This window comes from Uranotaenia lowii, chromosome 3 (genome assembly GCF_029784155.1).
Source record: "Uranotaenia lowii strain MFRU-FL chromosome 3, ASM2978415v1, whole genome shotgun sequence".
NCBI lineage: Eukaryota > Metazoa > Arthropoda > Insecta > Diptera > Culicidae > Uranotaenia > Uranotaenia lowii.
This window is the reverse complement of record NC_073693.1, coordinates 172503441-172528907: the sequence shown is the minus strand read 5'-3', so window position 1 is coordinate 172528907 and position 25467 is coordinate 172503441. Positions and strand designations below refer to the sequence as shown.

Here is a 25467-nt window from a genome sequence, read left to right as displayed (position 1 = left end):
TTTGAAATAGACGTTAATTGTTTTCCTTAATGAAAATACGAAATCGGAAAAGTTGATGCATGTATCCATTCTTCAATGTTCACCTTTTCCACCGAATGCTAGAAATCAAAGCTAGAATTGTTTGGGTTGGTCAATTTTGCTTCAAAATTCTTATTTCAGATTCCAAATTTTGGATTGAGAATTGATATAAAAAAATATTATTAATCATTCAGGCTTAGTGTGATATTTTAAATTTAAATTCTGAGTACAGATTTGATTCAGAACTCAGAATTAAGAAGGTCGAATTATGTTCTCTGTGTTAAGATTTCAATCATGAATCATGCATTCAGAAGTTGGACTGAAAAAGCAGATGAAGTTTGAGAATTGAATTTTTATTGTTTTGAAATCGGACTGAATATTAAATTTCAAAATGTAGAAATATATCTAACCTTGAGATTCGATATTCATACATTATCTGCATTTATCATACTCATTTATAATAGAAAAAAAGCAAAAACAAAGAGACTAGTAATCTAAGTTCATAGTTCAGTAACCAGTACACAGTAGTATGATTTCAGAAATAATTATTAAAATATCATTCGAAATTCATATATCCATATTCAGAATTAACAAAAAAAAACGAAACAACAGTTTTGCTACTCATGCATTTAAAACTAATCAGATTCTAAGTTTAAATCTTAGGATTAGAATTCCAAATTTAAACTCCAAGTTCAATTAAATTTTGAATTTTTATATTGACATTTATGAATCAGAATTTCGACACAAAGTTGGGTTTTCAGAATTTGAGTTCAACTTTTCAAATCCGAGTTTAAAAGTAAAATACAATAACAGCACACAATAAGGTAGTTTATCTATCTGAATTTATCAGAGTTATTCAAATTTTTTTATTTTTTTTTTAAATTTTGCTGGTTTTTATGAATTTTATATTTTGAGATTTATGAACCCCTCTTCAAATGCACATCTATGACTTCATAACTTCCCAAGTGAAATCAAAAATATCATTGAAATTTTACCAGGTTTTGAATTAAAATATAGTAAATCCCTACATGAGAAATCTAATAAAACCATCACATGTATCATCAAATATTTGGTAAAATAAATCATTTTCCAGCCCTTTTGATGTCGCAGCTTCCATTTTAAAACATCATAATGGGCGTTTTCTTTCTTTTAGAGTTATGAAAGAAAAAATGACAATAAATCTCTATTTTTGCGTCCAATTCTAACAAAACTAACATGATTTTTCGAGAAATTCATAAAAATTTTCAAGAAAATACCTTTTAAAGATTTCAGAAACCTTTGACCCCCCAAACTGTATTATTGACAAATTGTAGTTTCGGTTCTGATTAGTTGAACAAACTTTGAAATCTCCCATAAAATTTGAGATTCATAACGTCAACTTAGATGTACCATATGATATCTTAATGTGGTTTTTAAATGATGTAATGGTATATCAAGATTCCAAGATAACGTAAAAAGAAAGAAGTCTCCGTAAATAACAGTTTTCAAAGGTGGTAAAAGTTGTTGTCTAAGACTAAGACGAAGGTGACAATTTTCGTTGAACAAATGGAATACTGGAATTATTTTCGTACCCTTTAACATTTCAACATTTAAATACTTTATTATCGATACACAAGTCCTACAAGTGTCATCGCAATTTTTGCAGTTGTGAATAACTTTCGAATTACAAAATTGATTCACTTGAAAATTTTCAGTTTTCACACACTTTCACTTTCAAATATTATAAAATGTCTATTTGTAATGGATGAGATTCTGACTGGATCGATCGACTGTGCGCCGAACCGAGGATTGCCGTGGAATCCTTTAACAATGGAGCAACTGAACGACCTTGACCTGGCTGACGATATTGTTTTGCTCGCCCATACACAACCGGACATGCAGAGCAAACTCGACGACCTCACCGAAAGCTCAAAGGCAGCAGGTCTCAAAGTCAATGTCGGTAAGACCAAGTCGATGGAGATCAACACAGGAAATCCCTCCAGTTTCATGGTAGCTGGGCAACAAGTTGAGAAAGTGGAGTGCTTCCAGTATCTTGGTAGCCAGATAACGCCTGATGGTGGTACCAGGAAAGACATCGAAACCCGGATCAGAAAGGCCCGATTTGCGTTTGCGAGTCTCCGAAACATCTGGCGGTCACGCCAGATCTCTCTACGAACAAAAATCCGAATCTTCAACTCAAACGTCAAATCCGTATTGCTGTACGGGTGCGAAACTTGGTGCACATATGCGGTGACGACGCGAAAACTGCAAGTATTTGTAAACCGCTGCCTGCGGAACATCATCCGCGCTTGGTGGCCTGGCAACTGGATCTCGAATGAGGAACTACATCGCCGGTGTCATCAAAGGGCGCTAGAAATCGAGATTCGGGAACGTAAGTGGAGATGGATTGGGCACACGCTGCGAAAAGATGAAAACGAGATTTGCAGAGAGGCGCTTGACTGGAATCCAGAAGGTCATCGAAGAAGAGGCAGGCCCAGAAACTCGTGGCGGCGAAGCCTAGCCGCTGAAATCCGAACTGTCGACGAGAATCTTGACTGGGACCAGGTGAAGACGCTGGCTCCGGATCGTCAACAGTGGAGGTCTTTTACCACGGCCCTATGCACCGGAGGATCGGCGCGGGATCATTAAGTAAGTAAGTAAGTCTATTTGTTCGGTCAATAAACCTTGTAAAAGGTATAAGGCAGTGTTGTGTATTCTCAAAATTTCAAAGAACTAATAAAATGATTCAAGAGTTGAAATCTCAACTCAAATCTCAGGCCAAAACTTAGAAATCTTATAATATGTCCAGATTGGCGGATTGCCCGGATTTATTCACTTTATTTTAAAAAAAAATTGAAAAAATTGTCATTAGAATTAAGTTTTTGGGACCAAAACCAAATATTTTGAACTCATTTTATCTAAACAACTCAAAATTTGATTCAAAATTGACTAATGTGTTTCTTTAAAAAAAAAAACACACAAATTCGCAAGTGTTTTTCTTGCGAATTTTTGATTGTTATTGAAAAATTTCCACATTTTCGTTGATTTTGTTCGATTTTTGGAGAGAATTTCAAATTGCCCTACTTTTCAAGGTTTAAAGATCAAATAGCAGGAATTTGCTCGACCCAGAGTCTTGCGGAAATATATTTGGGAAGCTTAGGGGGCTCGAATCATTCCGGAATATGTGGTTCCAAGTATGCTAACAAATATTAAAATTCGGTGTCTGCGTTCAGATTTCGGATTCTTATTGTTTTTGATTTTTTGTTAGAATTATCATCATGACGAATTGATTTGATTCTTAGTTTTGAACTTAAAATAAAATTATATGTATTTTCCACATTCGAAACTCATTATGTAATATAAAAAGAAAGCAATTAAAATTACAAAAAAGTTTCAAGATTTGGATTTATAAAATTTGGAATTGGAAAATATTTAAAACTCAAATCCGTTTTTAAGTTTTGGATTGGAAATTTTTATCCTTAATCTTTATGCTGAATTGAGACTTTGGAATGTTTCATGAAGGTGATATAGAATTGAAAAAACTGAAACAATTTCGTTCAGTTCGCAACTTTCATTCAGATTCAAGTTGAATTACGAATAAATAATTTAAGAAAGAAATTGAAAACCGCAAATTTAGAATTCAAATAAAAGAGTTCTGATTGAGGGTTCTCATTGAAATTTCGCTTTTTGGTTCATAATAAAAAGCAATTATTAACTCATTCAATTTTTTTCCGATTTCGGAATTCAGATTTTGAAATCAGGTATAAAATTCTGATTCAGATTCAGTTCGAAGTAATTTTTTTAATCATGTTACAATATCAAAGAGAGAATTTCATTATGGATTCAAATTGCAGGAAATCGAAGTTTCTAAATCTTGATTCTTGTTTAAAAATTAAAAAAAAAAAATCAATCATAGTCAGTTTTCGAAACAAAAAGCTGTTGAAAATTACCTGAACTCATTTCGAAGATTTCGTGTTTTGGAAAATCAAGCTTTTAAATTTTTTCAAAATATTCATAGGATTTTAATGATGGAATAAATTGTTCATATATTTTTTTCGTTGATATTAGAACTTGCTCTCAATACTCGACTTTTTCATTTTTTCATTTTTTTTTTGTAACATCATTTATATCACAGATCTAAACCAAAGTTCAAACTAAAATCTTAAATTTAAAATCGAGCTTATAAGAGTAAAAAATATATCTAATTTAAATCGCAGACTTAATCTCTAACTTTCATTTCTGAATATTTGATACATTTATAACAATGCTTTAACAGGGTATAATTAAGTTTATAAGAATTAGCTTATTACTTGCCAATTTAAGTAAATTGAAAAAGTTTTTTTTAATGAAGCCTTCAAAATCCCTCATTAATTTCTCAAAGCTCAAAAAGAAAACCTAAAATACTCCCAGGACTTATTTTTGAAAGTTTTGATTTAAAATAAATAATCATTAAAATCAAATAACTTAAACCTGTATAATTAGGTAGAACTTATATATTTTTTTAACTATTTTTAATGTTTGTATTATTCAATCAAAAATATTATAGGAAAAATGTTTCCACTAAAACCCCCTCCCCTTCCATGAATCGATTCTTCCAACAGCCCTGTTCATGACCATCACAAAAACTCGGAAAAATAATAAATTTCACTGACACGATAGACTGAGTCGATTTGTGTCATATTTGAATTTCCCAAACCCGTGGGTCTAGAAAGCTTCGTTTTGGTTCAAAACTCATCCATGATTTTTTGCAGAATTTTTAAGTTACGTTTACATAACTAAATTTTAAATTTTAGGTTTGTATGGGAAAATTGAATCTTTTGTACTGAAAATTCAACATCATTCTTGTTTCGTCTGTGGAACCGAGCCAGTTAATGTTTTTTGTACCAATTTATAAATTTTTTAAAGAAAATTTTCCGCTTAAAAACCTTGTTCTTAACCGTAACTTTGTATTCAATTAGGCAAAAAAAAATATTAGCTGCTTTTCAGGGGTATGTCTATTGGCATTGAAAAACAATAAATTCAATTGACATCACTGCTAGTGCCTAGCAAAGTACTGCATGAAAAGTAGTCATGCAATATCTCTCTAGGCATCCAGCAGTGATGTCTATTGACAAAGTTGTTCAGCGGAAAATTTTCTTTAGAAAATTATAAATTGGCAAAAAAACCATTAACAGGCTCTGTTCCATAGAAGAACCAAAAATCATGTTGAATTATTAGTACAAAATATTGAATTTATTAGTACAAACCTAAAAGTTTAAATTTAGTCATGTAAACGTTACTTAAAAATTCTGCAAAAAATCATGGATGAGTTTTAAACCAAAACGAAGCTCTCTAGACCCCAGGGTTTGGAAAATTCAAAAATGACCCCAAATCGACACGATTCAAAACAATTCAGAATCAAAGTTATAAATCAATATTTTAGAAACACCAGAAAGTGTATGCGAATTAAAATTTCTAATAAAACCAGAATTTAAAGCTTCAGACATAAGTAATGCACATAAATAGAAAACATAAAATATAACACTAAATCCAAAACGGATTAAAATCCTAACTGTTAAGTAAATTTGAGATCGTGTCAGAAATTAAACTTTTTTTTTTTTTTGTTTTATGAACTTAAGTTCTGAGTAAATGTGTTTCAACTGTCATCTGAAAAACTGTTTCTTGCACTTTTTGTTCCAATGTTTGTTTTTTGACATATGATAGTTACATAACTCTTGAATAATCACCGTCCAGATTACGCTGTGAAAACGCAATTTCAATCATCTTAATGGCCCAAACCAAGAGAATCCTCCCTCCCCCAATGGGTATTTTTTCCAAGTAAAATTTTCAGTTCATGAAATTAATTTAAAGTAGTAACTGGAAACTACTTGATCCCAAAAGGTGATAAAAATAAGTGTCAACAACCATTCACAAAAATTGGCTCACCTGCTCGCTTAACTGAATAAAAAACCTATATTCAAGAGCCCATTTGCCTACCTGTTTTCAGGCCCGCCTAGGTCGTCAAATTAAATAGTTTTCTTAAAAAGAAAAATAAGTTAGATTCATCCACTTATCCAAAGCCACGTTGTTCAACTTTTTTGAAGTATTTATTTCTTCCGTCTTCAATTTGAAAACAATTATAAATCACTCCTTCACCTTCTATTTCCGTACATCAAGTTCTAACCATCAATCGTCTGTTTAAAAGATAGCCGATAGTGTCAATTTAGAACAGCTTGAAGCAAATAACCTATCCATCCATCGTATAGTTCCGAAGGGCAAACCTTTCACTTGCATAAATTTCTAATGCCAAGAGCTTTTTCGCCCACTCCTACAACATTAGTTACTACAGTTAGGTATCCACGATATTTTGCAACCTGGAGCGCCCGCTGCTGAATAAGTAAACAAATTAAGCTGAGTGAATTTCTTTCGCTAAAATTGTAAGATAAATATTTGCACTCTACTTCGGTGTCGCTTTGCAACATTTCGCGTGGAAGTTTCTCGTGGATAGCGCCAGCCAGAGGTATCTACCTTCTGTGTGTGCACAAACCACAAACCCGATTTCGCGTACGTTCGTTCCTAGGAACACAACACACAAAACAAACAGCGGCTCTCGGAAAGCTTTGCCAAAACCTATTGCGGTAAATTTATCATACCCTTGTAATGAATATTTAGAGCAAATAAAAAACTGCACATTATCTTTGCCGATTCCATTTTTCAATTTGCGGCGGAACACCGTTTGTCCGCGCAGCAAAACAAATACCGAAATCGTTTATGCTAACGTTTATGTAACCTCTTTATTTTTCTTTCTCCTACACCTTGCAGATTGGAACCGAGTCGGAGACCACGAGCGAGTCCACCGGCAACTATCCGTGTCGTCCGACAGCAAACTGCTCGACGATGACATTCGGGAAGAAACACGTGTGATAATGCGACCTAAGAAACCGCCCCGGCCCAAGTCAGAAGTGTTCCTGAACAAACACGATCCCCACCCGCGGAGGAAACGGTTTAGTGCATTTGGGGTAAGTTCGGGCGATCCGTTCAGACGGCGGATGTCACGTAGATAAATAAAACCGAATATCCGGACAGAAGACCCGTTCAGACACGGAAGACCATAACATCGGAACAACCGAGACTCACGTTTGATTCGCTTTCGGCTTTATGTCGAAGCCATTTATCATGATAGGATTTTGAAACCTGAAATTATGACTGCTCTTTCTACAGAGTTTATTTAGGTGCAAAAAATATTCGTATATTTCAAATTAATCTCTAGGGAGGTGAAGTGCGTGCGGTGAAGCTTCAGCTGAATCTTTCTTGAATTTTTAGATAAAACTTTCAAAGTCTAATATTAAAAGTATGAAATTTTTCGTTTTGTTGAAGCTTTTTGGCTCATATGTGTCATGCTATACGATTTTTATAACCTTTCTTTCTTAGTTCACAGTTAAAAACATTGATAATGACATATTGACATAAAAAAAAATCTGAATTTATCTAGTGGCTCCATAGAGTTTGCCACAAATCTTGAGTTTTTCTACTAGAGTATGGTGGAGCAAAAGTACGACCTTAGTGCTATCCTATTTTTAGAAAATATTGTTTTTCTGTTCAGTATTGTTCAGTTGTTTTTCTTAAAAAACAAGAAAAGCATTGGATTTCTTAGACTTTTATCTCTCTTCTAAAAAATTACGAAGATAATCGATCAACGCATTTGATAGCAGTGATGAAAATGCCAAACTGCTATCGAAACGTACTCTTACCCCACCTCTGGGGCAACAGTTTGAATGATATGGGGTAAAAGTACGACCATTCAAAATTCCACAATTTTGCATAAAGTCAGGAGGAAAATTATTTAATGTAAATCTTTGCTTACTTCTGTGTTCGCTTCTGATACACATCCTATACATGGGCAAACAACTTGTGCAGAGTTCTTCACTGATTGTCCATATTCAACAGGTTTACGAAATCCAGTTCTCATCGTATTTGAGCAATTTTTGCGCGAGCAAGTCTTTGCAAAAACAAAAAATGCGCTGATGTTCCCAGTGAATTTTAGACAGAAGTTAAAACTTTCCGTTAAGATTTACTTCAGTAGATCCTGTATATCATTCGTACTTTTGCCCCATTTGCAGTTCGTATTTTTGCCCCTTCAAGGTTTCTTGTGATTCACAGTATATTGTGCAAAACTGAGACATATTAATTAAATTTTTTTCTTCGGAATTTGCTAGTGGTTGAAAACAACTAAACAGACACATTAAGACTTTAATTGAAAGCCAGAATTTCGATTGCTCAAACAGTTTGCCGTTATTTTAAATATTACATCATTTGGGCAAAAAAGCTGCCTGGAACCCCCAAAGCCCAGAAAAAAACCCTTTGTTGGGATCTAAAGTGATTTGACACTCCTCGCTAAAAATCGCTATATCTTTCTTGTTTCTTTACCGATTTGTTAAAAAAATATAGGTTTGGAAATCTTGCAATAAAACTGAAATAATATTCGCCTACAACATTCAGCTACAGCAATTCATTTGAACGTTATTCAAAAGTTAAAGGAAAAATCTAAGGAATATACTGCGAAACTGACTATACACCGGCTACCAAATGCTTGTTGAAATGATCAACAATTGTCTAAAAAATTTTGGAGTTTCGATATGATAGCTGACTTAATTTTTGTACATTTTGACATCTTCAGATTCTGAAAATGCGAAACATAGATTTTTGACGAATTTTCAAAAGTAGCTTATTTTCTAACTTTAAGTTAAGGTTACACATTTTTTTTCAGCACGTATCCGGGCCGAACAAATCCGGGATATTTTATCTTCAAATCTCGAAAAATCCGGGCATTTGATTTCAAAATAGACCGCCAAAATCCGGGAAATATCCGGGCAAATTTGATCAAAACCCAGGTATCACTCAACAAAAATCAAGAAAAAAAAACTAAGATTTTTTTATCGAAACTTTACAGCAAATTTTAAATCATATTTTAGACCTCCAAAAACCTTTCAAGATTACTTTTATAAAACTTGCTCAAAAAATTTCGTTTTTGATGAAATCATAAAACAAATTATAACACTATTTCTTTTCTTTTAGCTTAATTTGGAAAATAAATCCGGGAAAAATCTTAGCATTTTTTCTATGAAATCCGGGCAACCGGGCCGGACCGGACTTTTCCTAAATTTTGTATTAAATATCCGGGTAAACCCGGATAAAACAGAGCAATCTGGTAAGCTTACTTTAAGTCTATTCGCATTTTTTTTAGATTTTCATATATCGAAATTCAACTTTGAACTTAATTTTATACTTGCGTCAGAACGCAAGATTATCAATCAAGCTTTATTGATTATCAATCAATAAAGCAATTTTCAACCGGTTGTAGTGAAGTTATTGCGATGCTTTGAAATCACAGAAAAACCTGTATAATCACAGAATTTTGAGCAAAAATTCGTCCCAGATCACAGAATTTTCAATTTTTTTACAAAATTCACAAATTTTCTTCATTTTGTACAGATTTCTAAAATAATAAATTTTAATGTCACTTTTGACTTTTAATTTCTGACTCTAATTCATGAAAATATGAAAACAAGATATTGTAAATGGATGTTTTACTTTTTTTTTTTTGTGTGAGCAGGGAAAAGCCCCTGGGAGTGGAGCTAAATTTAAGCCACTTCTCCCAAAGGCATAAAACCTCCTCATCACTCTTTTATTTTTTATCTTTAGAACTATTTTTTCAATTATATTTTTGTACAATATTTTCATTTTCGGACTGAACAGAATTTAGAAAACAGTTTTTTCACTAAAAACTTTGATTGGGTGGTTGGAGGTGGCGCTGGTGGTGGCGGTGGGCGGAGGCGGTTGGTGGTGGCGGTGGGTGGAGGCGGCGGTGGCTGGTGGCGAAAAGATGAAAAATACATATGTGCAAGGCATTAGTTTCTTTATAATACGAGTTTCTGGTGGCTTGGAGAGTGATGAAGAATCAGGAGTTTGAGGCGTTCCCAGTGAGACAAATCTCTTTTAAGGGAACGCTGGCTAGTCGGTTACCAGAAACCGGACTGTTGGTCTAGTTCACTGAATGTATGTTTCTATGTTAGCTCTTGTGAATCTCTTGATGAGATGTTTGAATTTGGCGATGTTTCTTTCTGATCGTATGTTTTCAGGAAGTCGGTTGTAACAAATCTTGCCATGATAGGTAAATGCTTTCTTGGCGAATTCGGAGGTGGGCTGTCTGACGTATAAGCTACTTTGGTGTCTTAAAGAATACCTGTGATCCGGGCGGTCGTAAGTTTGATTATGATGTGCAATTGGGTTATGCAGGTGATTATGGATTATTGAGACAGCTTGTAGCTCCCTCAACGCGTTGATTGGAAGAGTAGATTTATCAGCTTCGAGGTACAGGTTCTTGGTAGGGTATAAACGAGGACGCTTATAAACGACTTTCAAACATCGGTTTTGGGCTACCTGTAGAGGTTTGAGCCGTGTTTTGGTAGCAGCTCCCCAGATGAATACGAGGTATTGAAGCTTAGATTGTACAAACGCATGGTACATAACGCATAGTTGTTTTGAAGGCACGAAGCTTTTAATTTTCCAAAACAACCCGCATGCTGAAGTAACTTCACTTTTTAAGGATTGAATGTGGTAAGTCCAATTCAAAGCTGAATCGATCGTCAATCCGAGATAAGTGAATTTCGACATTCTTTCAATTTTTACTGAGTCGACAAGCAGTTCATGTAGTCCAATGTCAGGAGTGCGGAGCGGGTTCAAAATCATGTGCTTCGTTTTCGATAAATTCAGGGATAACTTGTTTTCGCTGAAGTACTGTTGAAGAAGTTCCATGTCTTCTGCCATGTGTTGGATTATCGTGACGGGGTTTTCCTCGGTGTAAAGTAGGCAGGTGTCGTCGGCAAATAAACGTGGTTTTCCGTGGAGTTTCAGATTCGGCAAATCGTTCACGTAAATGAGGAATAACAGAGGACCTAAATTACTTCCTTGAGGCACTCCCACTTTGAGAGGACGGAGGTTACTTTGAAAACTGTTTAGCATCACATACTGGTTTCGATTTGACAAGAAACTTTTTATGAGATCGTTGGCTTGTCCCCGTATTCCGTAGAAATCCAGTTTTTTTAGAAGTATAGTGTGATCTATAGTATCGAAAGCCTTTTTTAAATCCAAGAAAAGAAGACCAGTGTGTTTTTTATCCTCGATTGCGCGGTAAATTTCAGCAAATAGATCGGAGGTCGCTGTGGTGGTACTTGAGCCTAGGCGGAAACCGTATTGATGCTCATACAGCAAATTATTTTGGTGAAAGAAAGTGGTGATGCGTGATACCAACATTTTTTCTAAGAGCTTGCTCAGAATCGGCAGGACTGAGATTGGACGGTAATTGTTGGGATCTGTTTTTGTACCTTGCTTATGTACTGGCACAACTCTAGCGATTTTGAGGCAATCTGGAAATCTTCCATTCGAGATGCTTTCGTTGAATACGTCACTTATCAAACCCGAAAAGAAATTAAAATGTCGCTTGATGAATTGTGCTGAAATTTCATCATCACCCACACTTTTATTGGTATCGAGGTCTTTAATTTCTAAAACAACCTCCTGGGAACTGGCAGGCCGGAGAAATATAGAATTTGGCTGTGAGGCAAGGGTCTCAAATCTGTTAACGTTACCTAAACTTGTGATCGTAGCTGCAAGCTTGGGTCCGATGTTGCTGAAGAAATCGTCAAACTGTTGGGCAACTAGTTGTTGATGATCGATTAAGTTATCTTCAACATTAAGTTTGATTTCTTTGTTTTCGTCCTTTGAATCTCCTGTGAGGTCTTTAAGGCATTTCCACATGTTTTTCGGATTAGCATTGCGGAACAGGTTTTTGTAGTACTCTTTTTTAGTGGTTTCTTTGAGGTTTTGTAGATTTTTAGAAATATGTTTTAAAAGATCACGGAGATAAACACTGTTTGGATTTCTTTTAAATTTACCAAGTATTTTGTCTTTTATTTTCATCCACTTCCAGATGTCTAACGTGATCCATGGACAAAAGCCTTTAACTTTTGCTTTGATTTTGTAAGTCGTCGTACATTCTTTTTTAAGACTTTTATATTTTGCAATAATTTTGTTCAGGCGTTCGTGGGCTGGACAGGGGTTCATATTCATTACGTAGGATTCGAATTTCTCATTGAGTAATGTATTATTGACAACTTTTTTTTCAAGCTCCCGTACATACACGCTTCTTCGCAGGTTAATTGATGTTATTATACAACAGTGATCACTAATATCGGTGAACAAAGTTTTGTTTATGATTCTTGATTGAACTGCTTCGGAACATAAAACGTGGTCTAATATGTTGCTACTTATAGGTCTCGTAATATACGTATTCGTTACTGAAAAATTGTATGATTTGAGCAGATCAATATACTCAATTGTATTTGGAGCAGCCGCATTATTTACAGGAATATTTATATCTCCAATTATCACGCATGATGATCCCTGCTGTGTACTTGATAGAATCGATTCAAGCTTAGCAAAAAAGTTCATAATACTGTATGAGGGAGGTCTGTAGATTGCATGTACATTAAAAAGCTGTTCATTCAAGTTCAAATTAATTTGAATGTGATGAAATCCAGCTTCATGTTCACACCTGATTTCATCGTATTTAAGGCTCTCTCTTACATATACAGCAAGTCCGCCACCCGCGCTGTCACTTCTGCAAGAGAACGTGCTTTTGTATCCAGGGATTTTCAAAAGTTGTGTACGATTTTCTTTAACCCATGTCTCCCCGAGCACGATTACATCCATTGTTTCCGTTAACTGTAGTAGGATTAGTTTAAAGTCATCAAATTTGGCCAAATTGTTTAAACCCCGTGTATTAAGTTGAAGAATATTTAGTTTATTGCAGTTTATTTTTATATTTGAAGCGTTTTTATTCAGTTCATCGACATTGTTATAAAAGTAATTATTTGTTGTGAAATCCATGATAATTTGATTTCAATATATCCGTAGTTTACTCTGGCTTTTCAGTTATTCAGCTGCATGCGTTTCGGCGACGACACGATAAAAGACGAATTAGATGAATAATTTAAGGCTCGCTTATTTTTTGTTTCCAACAATGCTAGCAATTCTTTTTTTGTTCCGATTTTCTCCACCTTCGCTCCATCAGTCTTCTTGAGAAGAATTTTTCCGTCTCGTCCCGGCCAAACGTATTTGTATCCTAGCTCGTCCTGCATCATCCTCGATTCCTTTAGCAGCTCCTTTCCAAATGACGTCATCTCATCCCGTAGAGTTACTGACTTGAACGAACCGCTGTACAAATCCCCGATATCAGAAGCTTTCAAAATTCCGTGAATGCGTTTCTTATAGAACAATTCTTCCTTTTTCGACTCCGCTTGAAAAACAACCAGGACCGGAGCAGCGTCTCTCTGAGTTTTGTTCCCGTTCAAACGTTTCACGCTGACAATGTCATTAGTTTCTAATTTGCAGGCGACTTTATTTGCAAGTGCAACTACGGCTTCTAGTAAATTTTCGTTTTCTGTTGATGGTAGACCTAATATAATGGCGTTGTTCGAAAGCCCTTTACGATTAAGCTGATCGAGTTCAAATTCTAGTCCCTCAACACGCTTCGTAAGGTCGATATTTTTTCCCTTGCAATCTTCGATTTCCAATTTAAGCTCATGATTTTCCGATCTCAACAAAGCCAACTCTTGCCTAAAATCCTCGAAACCTTTGCTCAAATAATCAAACTTGGATGCCAAAAACTCCTTGGAGGCCTTAATGTTTTTATTAGTTTCCCTAATTTCTGCTATCTGATGCTGTGACTTTTCAATAGCAATACGCACATTAGCAGATTCGAGTCGCGCTTCGCGTACACTTTGGGCTATTCCGCGTATTTCTTCTACAAGAGTTTTCTATTAAAACTGTAAAAAGTTTCCACTTTGTTGATGTTTCTCATAATTTTCCAGTGTACTTCATTAAAATTAGCGTCATAGAAAACCTCCTCAGAATTTTAGATTCAAATCACGGAATACGAGATTTTTTTTGTCAAAAAAACACAGAATTTTTTTTCGGCAACCTTGGACCTAATACCAAAACTTATCGTTGTATAAATCTTCTGTTAGAATTGAAAAATAAAAAAAAATCGCTTCACAGACAAAAATGAAAAATTCAGAAAATGTGTATTTTAAGTTTTTGAAGTTTTTATTTCATCGAATAGAAGTTTTAGTGGATTTTAATTTCATATTTCAATTTTATTTTATCTTTAATTCATTGACACTTTAAAAAAATTGTTGATATTAAATCGATTCTTGAATTGATTCTTAACGACCTCTAAATGCAATCTTTTTCTTCAATAGTTTTCTCGAAGCTTTTAAAAACGAAACGTACCTACATAAGATTTTTATTTTGCGTTTAATTTCAGCTGAGTTTTGTGGAAAAAAAATTTTTTTACCCTGAACATAGTCATTTATAACATTTGTAAACCATTTGAAACCTTCAGAACCAAAGAGGGAATAAATCATAAACGTGGTTTTCCAGGAAATCACCTTTCAACATTTTCGTTTTGTCCGTTTTTCATTAGACGTTTGAAGCCGAAGAAGTATAAGTGCAAAAATCGTCAAATTTGAATTATAATAATACAAAACGATTTTCCATATCTTAATCGTTATGTGCTAGGTTGCCGAAATCACAAAAAAATCTGTAATTTCACAGAATTTTGAACAAGTTTTCTTCACAGAATCTGTGTCAAATATCACAGAGTTTTGGAAATATTCACAGATTTCACAGATTTTCCTAATTTTGTTCGTGTTTCCAAAATTTTAATTTTTAATGTTATTATAAATTTTGGCAACTTTTGGAGCGATTTTTTTTCGAAAACAACTTTAATACACTTAAACTCTTTTGGCTCTGAGGCCCTCGTCTTATAATTTTCGGAAAATTACAGGTGGTCACAGTTTTTATTCCATAAAAAAATATGAAGAAAACATAAAAAAAACTGAATTTTTATACTGTCTAAAGATAAGATACGAAAAATCTTCTGACGATTCCAACTCGAAAAAAATATTTTATTCACTTGCTCACCTACACATCATTTGATTATCAATGAAATAGCTACAATTGCTTGCTTATCCATTAGAATAACAAAATTGTGAATACTTGAACAAGATATAATCGCTTGGGTTTACAAGAATTTAAAACCATTTTGAACAATTTAGATTAAAATTTGGTTTTCGATCTTTTTTCAAATTTGGGGTCCTCAGAGTTAAAGGGGTATAAGTGCAAAAATATTGGATTTTGAGTTATTAATGCAAATTCTTCATATTTCAAACTATATTTGGTGAATATTTATTTCAGATTTTTAGAATTTTATTTATGTATGTACTTTTACGATCCATAGAAAAATACAAACTTACAAAAAATGTATGTAAAATGACCAAAATTAACCCTTGGTTCACAAATTTGTAAAAATTGATGTATGAAAAAGGAGAAAAATCGTGTTTTATTTTATTTTTTTTTCTTTATGTATGTACACATCATTTTCGATTGTTTGAAATAATTTTTAAGGAAAAATAAAAAATCATGAAATGAAGGGTTAACAATTTTAAAGCGTGCCTTCTTGAAATAAGCTTTTATTCACTTATATCCTTTTGGCTCCAGGGTCCTCATATGTATTGAAACTTGATACAAAAATTTAAAATCTTAGACAAATAAAGGTTAATTTTCTAAGATGCACCGTTTGTTTCATATCTTAACAAATTACTCAATTTTTAGTCTGAGGCCCCAGGTGGAGTTTAGGGCATATGACCCATTGTTTCCATGTCAAAGGTTTTTTTGTTTTCCGAAAATTTTAACGAATGATGGCGAACGATATTCACAAAATTTGCTTAGGGGGTGCTAAGCTCCGAAAATTAGCAAAAAGGAGCGGGTAAGTGAGAAAAAATTGAAAACTACTGATTTAGATAAATTGATTAATAGAACTTAAGGCATAACATTGTAAGAATTTTTGTAAATTCAAATTTTTTTTTTTCGAATAAGCTTAATATATGTTGTTCTAATGAAAACGACATTCCGAAGACTTTACAATTCATGAGCCATATATAAATCTAATTTCCAAATTATAAGATTTGTGAATCCAAATAATTCAGATTAGATGGGATTTGAAATATCTTCATGCTGCTTTCATACTTTTATGTTCTTAAAAACTAGCGTGATTAAAAGTCGTTTCCATAAACTTGTCTCGAAAAAGATACTGATTCTTGTTTTTTTATATATTCTAAATCACGAAATACAACAGGACTGAGTTTTCAGCCGACTCAAATAAACGGGGCTGCACTAGTTCCAATTTTATTTTAAAATATTTACATTCTTTTTGTGTTGATCCATGGCAATTCGGAACAAGTACAATAAAAAACGACAATTTAAATTTTTAAAGCGAAACAGATTACGTAGTCAGAAAAGCGTTACTAAACTCCCAAATGGGGACGGCACTCCGAGTACACTACTAATCCTCGTCAACTAGCAAACGACTAGGCTAGCAGACTGGCTACGACGAACGACGACGACGAACACACAACAAGATGAATGGTATTCCCGTGCGCTCTGATTCTGTAAATGAATAGCATCTATCCGTTTCCTTTTGGAAGAGGCAGACAAAAAGCTCCAGGACACAATTTGCATTCAAACGTCATATAAATCATATCACTTGTTCGCTCTTTTGTCTGCGGGCCCCATAAAATGTAACAAAAAATAACGGATATCACCAGAACCCTACATATGTGCGAATGTGTCCCTTTTGAAAAAGTGGAGAAGCAAAGTGAGGAAGGAAAAAAAACGAAAAAGTAGTCCTACCGCCACAATGTGGACAATCAGCAGCGAATCCTGGGAAGGAAGAAAAGAAAGATGAAATCACGGCTCGCTGGCACAAACGTGTGATGTAAAAGACTGAAAAATGACACAAAAGAAATGTAACTTTTGAACTTTACGACACATCCTGGTGTGGCTGACTAACTGGGGCCAACAAACAACAATCGCAACAGTGACAAAGAAAACTTACCTATGAACATGGAAGGCATCATTTCCCGAGTGATTTTTCTCAGTTTGCAGCGTTTTTCTACATATCACAATTCATGAGCCTTCGTAGTTCTTTATTTTAAAAATCTGACGTGATGGATATCTAGAGACTGATAGAAATTTAAAGCAACTTCAGGAAGGCCTTAAATTTATCAAGATTCTATTATTTTACCTCAAAATTGTTTACTTCCAAAGATACAAGACTGGAAATTATCCTGAATGTACACGAAAGTGTCAAATTTTACATTTATATAGTGGCTCTATGGAGCCTATGGAGTTAATCAGTGGCTCCATAGAGTATTCATTTCAATGATTTTTTCTTTGAACTTAAAATACAGTAATTTTTTTTCCTAGTCATTCGAACTTTTGAAGTTGTCATCTGATTCATCATAAATCTTTCGCATTAAGACATCCTGCAAACTTTGATTCCAGAATAGGAATAATTTTTCAATTGCCTTGAAGATGATTCCTCCGCACAAATCCCGTAGCCAAACACTTCACTCTTGCTCTAGTGTGTAGAGGCACTTAAACTTGTCCTTTTGCGTAGTTGTTTCTTTGTCTGCCTTTTTCGACGACGACGATGACGTTTGCGACAGCAAGCAGTGAAAACTTCCTCGAGAACAATGCGCTGGAAATGGAGAAAATTTATGAATACTCTAAAGTGCAGTACTTTGTCGTTATGTAACTATCTGCGAGAGGCTGACGGCAAATGCCAAGCTTTTTTTAATTCGTTTGCTTTAATGTTAGTGATAATGCATTTTGAAATTAAAATTTTACAATCATTTGGTAAATCCTCAACATTTTGCTAAAGGAATGGGATTTAATCGAAGACGATTCGTGTCTAAATTTGAGTAAAGCCATTCACAATCCAAAAGAAAAAAGGCAAACCTCACTGCGGGGATGCCAAATGCAATACAATTTTTCTACCTCACTCCTTAACATCGTCGTCGTCGTCGTCGTCGTCGTCGTCGTCGTTCAAGTCTGCACTAGCAAAGAAAAATGCAAATTCCGAAAAGAGCATCTTCACATGCGCTGCTGCCTGATAATGAATTGTATTTTTGATGGTTCGCCTGCAGTCACCATGCTGAGAAGCCATATTCGTTTGCTGCTGTGAGGCACTTCTATGATATAAAACTCTTTGGAGCATTCATTATTCATTTGTAACGGTTGCCCCCACCGACAGGGCGTAGTTTAAGTCAGTAAAAAATGATAACCATTTTCTGTTTTAAATTGCTAAAACTAGCGATGTAAACTTTTTTTTGTCACAATTTTGTTGTCTTTGGAAAAAAAATTATTACTTTGAAGATTAATGTTATCCATTGCGTCTAAAAGAATTGTGTACCACCTGTGTATTAAATAATGGACTATAATTAGCACTTTATCGATATGCCAATGATTCATCAACAGGTTTAACAGCAAGATAAGATTTTATTGTAGACCTGCATTGATAAGCTTTCTATGTATCGTTCATTTACTCGTAATGATAATATTGGGATCGCCCAAAATCGATGTCTTTGGGAAGAATGACAACTTGCCCATGTGAAAAACGTGCAAACGAGAAAAACACGATTGAAATTTCAGCTATATTCCCAATTTTCTTTCAAACTAAAAATTCACCGACAGTTTTTTTCGTAGGTGGACAGTTCAAGTTAATCATTTTACATTTTTTTTCTGTCAAAACAATTACATTTCCTATAACTATAAATAAGAGCCAAGAAAGCTTCATGTGACACTTTTGCGTAGAATCAGAATGCATACCGAAGGTAGTTCTACGAAAAACTGTCACACGGCGAAACTTTTTCTATTATTTATTCTATTTTATCTATTTATTTCTATTATTTATTTCTATTATTTATTTCTATTATCTATTATTTGAAAATATTCAAAACCTCCATTTTACTACGGGGTTGCGAACTCATAACACTCGCCAGTCAGATTTCTTGCAACGAAGCCGATCCACAACATCATTAGGGCAAAAAAGAATTTCGTTTATTGGACCTACTAAATACAACACCTTACCAACTGATATTAAAAACATAACCAATCGTTCCATGTTCAAAACCAAAGTGATACAGCTTTTGAAAGAAAAATTGAACCATTAAAACAGTCGATCATCAACCAGTCTTTGTTTTGCTTACCTTTTGCATATTTGTAGCGTTAATTTCTAATATTATTATTCTTTAAAAAATTGTAGTTTGTATTTTTATCTTATTAAATTATTGAACATAACTTGATAAAATTAGTAAATATAATTAGTGTAATAGTAAATATAGTATAATGAATCTCTTCAAAGGAAATTATTTTCCATTGAGATTCATATTGTTGTCAATTTAGTTAAATAATACATTTCCTCGCACGACATTAAACAATTTTGTGTTCTCAGCATGATTAAAATTTGCTCGCGTTAACTTTTATTATTCATTGCTGCCAGACATGCTGAGAACAGTAGCGTCCATTACCAGGGGGCTCAATCGAGCCTTTTGGTGTGGGGGAGTGTGGTGGGCCGCTACAAAAAAATTAAAAAAATTAAAATTATTTTAAAAATTGTATAGTTTCTATATTATTTTCAAAGATCAAGTTGAACCGTAATTTAAGAAATACGTTCCTCATTGTTTATAAAAAAAATGTATACCTAGTTGAGTAATCGATCCTGTACTGTAAGTAGTGCCTACCGAAAAGTGTTGGTGAAAATTTCTCTAAGTAAATCACTCCAGACTCCTCGCTCCTCTGCCACTCTCTATTTTAGTGTTTTTTCGGTGAATAACATTATATTCGACAGTTTAAACTCATCTTAAGAGATTTTTTTGATAAAATTTGAATTTTTTAAAGATTTTCCTCCGGTGTGGTGTGACATTCTTGCGTAGAAATATCAACATACAGACAACCACCTTGATGAAAATTTCGTATACGTTCAAAATAAGGCATATTTATTTGTTTGTATGTAGCCTTTCGAAATAACCCAGAATATTCTTTATTAATGTAGTTTTGACGGATACATAAGATATTTTTTTCTTCAGCAAAAAATCAACACCTTTGGCTTTTAATCACCGCTCACAATTTTCGCGTAATAGCGCAATGCCAGAAGTAATCAAATCTTAGTATCAACTTTGTGAGACTTATGAATGGCTTTTTGGGCATCACTTTTCGTTCATTTGGACGCCAATTGGGGAGTTTTTATAAATAAAACTACCGTACCCACAGACAGAATAATGCTTAGCTAATTTATAATCATTTTCTTTTGGATTTTTGCAAAAATATTTAGACGAGACTTGCCAACAACAATTTTCTAACCGCTAAGCGCCACTTCACAGTAAGGATTGTATTCGAAAAAAATGCAACACTTTGTTTTGTGAATAGTTTTATCATGCAAGGATGAAAATTGATTAAATTTTCCGTGAAGCTATCTAGTAATGTAATGTGTACGTGTAGAAAATTTGGTGACAATCTTTCCTGTGGTTTCTGAGATAGCGTCCAATACTGAAGTTCATTGACAAATTTTTTTGGGCAAAATCTAAAAAATCCAAAAAAGTTCCCGTGGGAGTCCCAAAAACAGCTAAAAATCAACTATTCGACCAAAATTCATATGGTATATCGTTTAAGAAGTTCTAGAGGATCCAATAGTGAGCAAAATTTGAATAAAAGTGAAGATGATTGATTCCATTAAGTAAGAAGAGTGTGAGAGGTTTTTTCAAACTCAATTCGAAAATACGAATAGAGGAAATGATAAAAAAAGTCAATTTTTTCTGACTCGTTCGTATAGCTGAATTACAAATAAGCCTGACTTTCTACAAGGTAAAAAATCTGTCCACCGGTAAAATAAACAAAATACAGTGGTTAAATCGTGCGAAAAATACTTGAACTGCTTATTAAGAAATATTCACTAATCGTACTTCCACAACCAGAACTTATGTCTGAGTCCCAAAGAATAATACAAATGTGTAAATATTCTTCTTGTCTTTAATCATGTTTTTGATTATTTTAACATAAAAACATTAAAATTATCGAAAACATAATGTGGTTGGGCCTACCATGGAGCAGAGAACGCAGAGACATCCGGAACACAGGAACAGGAAGAAACGTGGACCATCAGTACCATACGTTTCAAATGGACATTATCGTTGGAAGCATGCTAAGAAAAATGCTCCTTGATGAAGAAACCATGTGTAATTTAAGGAAACTTCGCAAATCACCGGGACCATTCTAGAGGGGCTGGAAATGATTTATTTAGTACATAGAAATCACAAAACTTTGAGAAAGAAACATTTTGAAGAATTCTTAACTTATTTTTCCTGTTTTGGATTTCAGTGTACAATCATATCTGGTCATCGACCAAGGATAAAGCGCCTTTACTCGCTCTTAAAAATAAAAAAAGAGAAATAGAAAATATTAGTAGAAGATAAAACTATCCGAGGTCTGTTTGAGCTCGAAAGGTTTTTTAATTTACCCTTATAATTTAAACAATGATCGATAATATAGTTCATCGCAGGCAATGGCAAAATGAAATCATATTTCGCAATTATGGAAAACTAAACAAATTAATAAATTTATGTTATTATTTGCTTCCAAAAATACTTATCGTGTGTCCGCTTCTTCTTCGGAACAATTCCTCTCCAGTGAACACGAATTAGAAACCACGTTTGCATTGCAAACACACTATCCCACAAAATCCTTTTTTTTATGAACACCACTTTTTCACCTTCGAGCTGAACCAGCAGCCACCCGCTGAGCAACTTCAAGAATTTAACTCATTTCACGGGGAATTCGCGGAACATCCGGTGCACACTTTTAAACTTTATCTCATTCATCACTTTTAAACACTTTTTGATATTTATTTATCTATAAAACGCTGAAAAATTTAAGTTTTATAAAATTTTCGCGGACGGAGAGAAAAACGCGTGCGATTGGGAGAAAACATCGCCTACTTCCTCTTGAACTGCTTATGAAGAAATATTTTGAAAAAATTCGTAATGAACAGCAAAACGAACTCCTTAGCGATCATCTGGCAGGATTCCAACCAGGAACTTTTCGTTAACAAGTCTGGCTTGTATTTCCCGGAGATAAACAAGAAGAAAATTGTAAAAATATGGAAATATTTAATTTTATTTCAAGTGATCATTTGTTGAGCGAAATATTTGTTTATTCATTTTCTTCTAGTTATCAAAATCAAGGGCTGACAGAGTAGAGGTAATCTAATCTAATTCAATCTAAATAAGGAATTATGAAAGTTCTTAGTAAATATTGAAACCATAAAGCAAATACTGAACGTTTAAAAAAAAAATTAATAATAATTAAAAAATAAGTGAAACGTTAATAAATTATCAAACGATTATATTATAAACGATTTTTTTTATAATCAAAGTGTTTAGTGATAAAGTAATGGATGTTTAAGATTTTTTTGCTCATTCAGTCGATTATCGTGAATAGTAAACACATTGTAATATGTTACATGTGCTACCAGCTTATTAATGTGTTAAATTTTGAGTTTCAGAACAAAAGTTATGTGCAATTGCAACTCAAAATTTACAATTAATAGTTTCGTAAGATATTAGTCTTAGGCCTAAAGTAATATAGTGCTAAATTCCGCCGGAAGGTGGAACTTTTGTAATCAAGTTATTTCTCGTTACTACAGTACATTTAATTCTTGAACTGAAAATTTTACTTGAAAAAATATCCATGAGGGAGTTAGGACTTTAAAACCCCCGTTCGCACGGCCTGCCGGCAGGTGTATTACCCAAAAATAAAACAATATCAAAACATTTGATTTAAATTGCTCGATCGCGGTGCTGGTTGTGTTAGCTCTATTGAAATTCCAGAAACCCATTTCAAAATGCAGCTGCACATTCTGAGGTTACTTTCATTGCCCAAGCCTAATTATGCATAGACTTTCAATCTTTTACATCTTTGATAATAAATTTCAATGGAAAGAAATCGCTCCCTATTCAAGTCACTTCAGGAGTTCCGCAAGGATATCATTTAGGACCCATACTTTTCATACTTTATGTAAACGGCATTTCCTTTATTCTTAAAAATCTCAAAATGCTTATTTATGCCGACATGAAGCTCTATTTGGAAATAAGGAATGAAAATGGCATCAGCATATTCAAGAATGAAATTCACATTTTCTACCTGTGGTGCAAAAAAAAGGCTTCCGAAGCTCAATGTAAAAAATGCAATTTAACCCTCCAAAGCCGTTCGGGTCAATATGACCCGAAGCGCACATTTCAAACATCTTTATCACCATTCCAATATACTGATGAACTGGTAATTTTGACAGACCAAGTATGTTCTATGAAAATAATGATCAAATTAACGGCAAAAAATTAAAATTTGAGTTTTCAAAATCGGTTCATTGGGAAATGAAATTCAGCTAAGCAAAGCAAAAATTGGATGTCGTTTTTTGAAAGTAAGATTTTTTTCTACCGGAAGATCCTTAATAGCGTTCAAAACTTTCATTGGACACCAACATATCTATACATTGCCGGATAGATGGATTCTTGACGATTTCTAACATCAATAAAACAGTTAAATGCAGAAAAGTTGTCAGAAGTTATGAATATTTTAAAAATAAAATTGATTTTTCGGGCTTTTTACTTTCTGAACCAGTTTCTGGTAACCTGGTAAAACATATCGACTTTATTTTGAAATGATTAGTAGTTAGAATAAATTACCTACACAATGAATATAATATCATCAAAATCGGTTAACAATTACAGCCAGGAGAACGAAATCAAACTACAACTCAAATTTCCCCGAATCGGATATTTAGCGAACGGCTTTGGAAGGTTAATATCATTTAGCAGAAAAAGAACAACACCAAACATCACAATTGCATTAGGAGATCAGAATGTAGTAAAATGTGAACGAGTCAGGGATTTAGGAATTATCTTAGACTCTAAACTTACTTTCGCAGGCCATTACAATACTATCATCCATAGCGCAAATAACATGCTAGACTTTATTAAGCGCTTCTGCTTTAATTTTCAAGACCCATACACAATAAAAAACACTATATATTGCCTATGTAAGGTCTATGTAAGAAGAAATAATAGAATCAGTACAACAGCAATTTCTACTATACTTCGTAAAATAAGTTGAACATCATTTCCACTTCTATCATATAAAGCGTGATGCATGCTCATTGATATACAAACACTAAAAGTTTGTTTGTTTGTTTTGTTGTTTTATTTGGGATTTTAAGCCTCTTGGGTTTTTTCATCCCATAACAAATACTAAAAGAACGCCGCGAATATACAATGGTTTCATTTGTAATGATATCGTTTCGCAACGTATAGACTCAAAAGAAATTCAAAATTCAAAACTCAAAATTAAACTTTGATGCACCTTCTCGGCAACTCCGAAATCGAAATTTATTTTTCATTAATCACTACCCAGCAAACATTTAAGAGGGTATATCGCAGGAACAACAGAATTAATCAAACGAATATACCAGATGAAAAGATTGTATTAAACTTACCAAAATAGCATATAGCTATAAAAGTGGAGGCGATATATCTACAATGACAAGATTTTAACGATTCGATTTCCCTACAAAATACAAAATATACGATTTGAAGTAATTTGGGTAAAGCGAAAAAAAAATTTCCCCGACCGAGATTTGAACTCCAGCCTCCGAGTTGCCTGTCCGGTATCTTACCACGATGCCATCTCATCAGTTGAAATGATTCGCGCTATAGCTCTATATGTAAGATTTTCTGTTCACGAACCGGTCAAAGGGAGAAAGAAGGAAGGATCGCCCATTTATCGTAAATCAGTTCGCTCAAATCGTAAATGTCGAATTAGCGTATTCTCAACTATTTGAAGACATATTTACGAATTGAGTAAACTGCTATCCGATTCAACTTTTTTTGGGCAAAGCTTGTCGTAAATGAATGATAGAAAATCACTCAATACCAACTTGTTTACGATGGTTACTGAAAATGTCTTAATATTCGATTTGGATTATCATTTCTATTACGATTTCATGTTAGCTGGGTATCGCACAAACTACGCGAAAAACGGGCCAATAAATCGCATGATGGTCTCTTACAATGAACACTGCGAAACCATTGACTTTACAATGTCTCGGCATAAACTCAAACAATATTTTAATCGAAAAAATCTTAACTCTAAAGAAAAACTGTACAGCAGACACTGCTTAAACCTATTCTTAAGGAAATGCACATGTATCAAACTAGTCTATGTCACGGTTGACGAAATAAATAAATAAATCGATTAAGGTTTATAATATTGATATATGCAGCCTACCTGCCTATATCAAAATTAACACCTTAGCCTTCTTAGCCTTAGCCTTTCTGAATAAACATAATGGGATGATCCATACAAGGAATGATCTCACCTATGTTTTTGTGTTGATCCTTTCATTCTTGACATTTGGGACCACATTTCGAAGAAACCGGAAGTAGGAATCACGTTGCAATGTAAAAATACATTTGCGTG

General features: G+C 33.9%; 1 protein-coding gene across 1 annotated transcript in view; it reads left to right on the top strand.

The window, feature by feature from the left end:
* LOC129752850 (cyclin-dependent kinase 14) overlaps positions 1–25467 on the top strand; it is a 172701-nt gene that overhangs the window by 101864 nt on the left and 45370 nt on the right. The window contains exon 4 of the mRNA XM_055748635.1: positions 6799–6995. Coding sequence (XP_055604610.1) covers positions 6799–6995 — 197 coding nt within the window. The remainder of the gene's footprint in view (positions 1–6798; positions 6996–25467) is intronic.